Source organism: Enoplosus armatus, chromosome 17 (assembly GCF_043641665.1).
Source record: "Enoplosus armatus isolate fEnoArm2 chromosome 17, fEnoArm2.hap1, whole genome shotgun sequence".
In the NCBI taxonomy this organism is placed as follows: Eukaryota; Metazoa; Chordata; class Actinopteri; order Centrarchiformes; family Enoplosidae; genus Enoplosus; species Enoplosus armatus.
The window spans coordinates 15,655,449-15,657,873 of NC_092196.1; the positions used below are offsets into that span (position 1 = coordinate 15,655,449).

The following is a 2,425-nucleotide window of genomic DNA, read 5'->3' on the forward strand; positions in this document are numbered from 1 at the left end:
GATGTTAACTAAATAATGTAGGGTACAGAAACGTTTTACAGTTATACATTTTTTATCAAAATCGACAAAACAGAGATACATGAGATAAAGAACTTCAGTTTGAATAACAACGCCCAGAAAATGTCACAAAGATGTTAGATGTTACCATGAAGATGAAATTAAAAAATTGCGACAAGATGACAACTAGTTTATACATTTATAGAAAATTACTAACATGTTGTACTGCAAGAAATATTTAATTAATAATGGCTAAATGATAAAGCTCCTCATCCCAGAAAGGTTCAAAAAGTATGTTCCGGCGCAGTAATAGTATACACTGTTTTTTTGGTTAAGATTTTCTGTACAAACAGGAAGAAGGAAAATGATCAATCATTGTGCATGGCATCAGCTTCCTGTGTTTGTGACTGTGTGTCGCCTCCTGACATGTTTACAGTGCTGTGGATCTCGGCCTCATGCTCTCTGGCTTTGGCCCTCAGCTTGGCGATGCTGCAGGATCGGAGCTCCTCTGAGCTCGGCCCCTCCGGCCTCTCCCACTTCCCCGACCTCTGGGTCACAGGCTGCATATGCACACTCACATCTTTTGTCCATGAATAGTTTTCTCCTTCCTGTCGTCTCTCCCAGTGCTCGTTGTCTGAACTTTCTGTCTGCTGTTTTAGACTCCTGCTTGTTGTCTCAGACGTTTCATCATTGTCTCTTTTTACATAAGGCCCCGCAAGCTGGCCCTGGAGTTTCAGCTGTCGTCTCATCTTGGCACGGCGGTTTTGAAACCAAACCTAGAAACAAATTTAGGAATACTAAATATAAATAATCTGGAAATATAAATACACGTTTTGCAATAGCTACAAAAGATATTTTGCTAAAATTGTTTTGTTAGAAGAAAATAAGAAAGAGGAAAAAATCTTTCCACAATATTTAAAAAGGTAAATTCTGAATCCTGGTTTTTAGCACTTAATTAATGGATACAGTCAAATTCTTCAAGTCAACTCACATGTCTATATGTAAACTGAAAGAGTTAAGATGCTCTAGTCATCCCGCCTGTCCATAGCTGTGAAGATACCAACGTTATTTGACTGACTCAGACTGCTGAAGCCTCATATTGGTTTCAGCTGAACTTTTGAATGCATTTTTGAACAGAAGAAATACTGTAGATCTCTCACAGTATACGTAAGGAATCTCTTCACGGTCAGTATGGACAGGAGGAGCAAATACAGAAACCAGTAACTGTTTCAATGTACATATATGGTCTTCAGACAGACAAAAAATGTGAACCTATTCAAGGTATATTACATTTATATTGATAGAACCCAAGAGTACAAATAGTACCAAAATATAATGCGTTTCCCCAGAATTTATTATGACATTTTTGGTAATGTTGAAAACTTTGACATCTTGAATAGAATTGAATTAAGAAATCGGTCTGTGGGTTCAAATAATGTTGGTCAACACAGGGCTAAACAGATTAATTTGCACTGTACGGAAAAACGTATATCAGCTGAAAGAGTATGAACATATCCAGAATGAGTTCAATGTGCCAATTACCTGTACTCTGGCCTCGATGAGGTCCAGTCTGACGGCCAGGGCTTCCCTCATGAAGATGTCTGGGTAGTGGGTGGTCTCGAAGGCCTTCTCCAGCTCCTCCAGCTGCCAGCTGCTGTAGTTGGCTCGTGCACGACGCTGCTTCACTGGCCTCTGTTCATCTGGAAAGCACAGCGCAAGCACCAATTACACAATCGCCAACGGGTGACAACGAACTAATGGCTCTAGATTGGATAATTAGCGCAGCAATCATTAGGCCCACTTTCACTAACACTGCTTGATAATTGATTGTTAGTTACGAGCTGTTAGCTAATCTTTTGTAAACATTTACACTGCAATCAGATGGTGCTCACTGTCTTAGAGACTGTGGTCGTACAGTCCCAGTTTGGCTGTGCACTATCTGCACAAGTCCTGTATCATACAATCAAGCAGCTGTGGTTTGAACTCACCTATGCCCTCTGTGAGTGGCCCCATCCCGACCGCCTGTGTGGCCAGGAGCAAAGCTTCCTTGCATGTCTCTGGCTGCAGATAATTCCTCAAGGATTCATAGCTGATGAAGGGCCCCGGGATCAGGATCTGATGTTGGGAGCCCAGTCTGGTTGGGAATGCAGGGAAAAAGTGAGCTGCAGGTGAATGGAAAACTGCAGGCAGAAGAGTAGATACCAGCTGCCTTGGGCCAAACATGTCCAAGCTATTAAGTCCAATATTAAATGTCAGTCCACTGTAAAGGGCCAGGTTGAGTCCTACAGGGATCCTGGTGGATTGGTGAAATGCATCCCAATGTCCAGAGTAAAAAATAAAAAAGAATAAAGAATAAAGAATAATAAAGAAAATAAAACAGCTCTGATTGTCTACCAGATGTATCCAGTTGGTTGTTCGAGCTGCTGTA

At 41.3% G+C, this 2,425-nt stretch overlaps 1 protein-coding gene across 1 annotated transcript; it reads right to left on the bottom strand.

Annotated features, from left to right (window-relative positions):
- Nucleotides 1-365: 365 nt before the first annotated feature.
- Nucleotides 366-2,220, bottom strand: LOC139300016 (visual system homeobox 2). The gene is made up of 3 exons (XM_070922981.1): nucleotides 1,986-2,220; nucleotides 1,540-1,697; nucleotides 366-773 (listed from the first exon to the last, which is right to left on the bottom strand). The coding sequence occupies exons 1-3, from the start codon at nucleotides 2,218-2,220 to the stop codon at nucleotides 366-368; spliced, it is 801 nt and encodes a 266-aa protein (XP_070779082.1).
- Nucleotides 2,221-2,425: the final 205 nt, after the last annotated feature.

Bases quoted from the DNA above. Each gene is read 5' to 3' on its own strand.
- LOC139300016 (XM_070922981.1), bottom strand. From the start codon at position 2,220: ATGTTTGGCCCAAGGCAGCTGGTATCTACTCTTCTGCCTGCAGTTTTC. The intron at 1,698-1,985 runs GTGAGTTCAAAC...TGTGCTTTCCAG, and splicing joins GCCACTCACAGAGGGCATAG to ATGAACAGAGGCCAGTGAAG. The intron at 774-1,539 runs GTAATTGGCACA...ATTTGTTTCTAG, and splicing joins TCATCGAGGCCAGAGTACAG to GTTTGGTTTCAAAACCGCCG.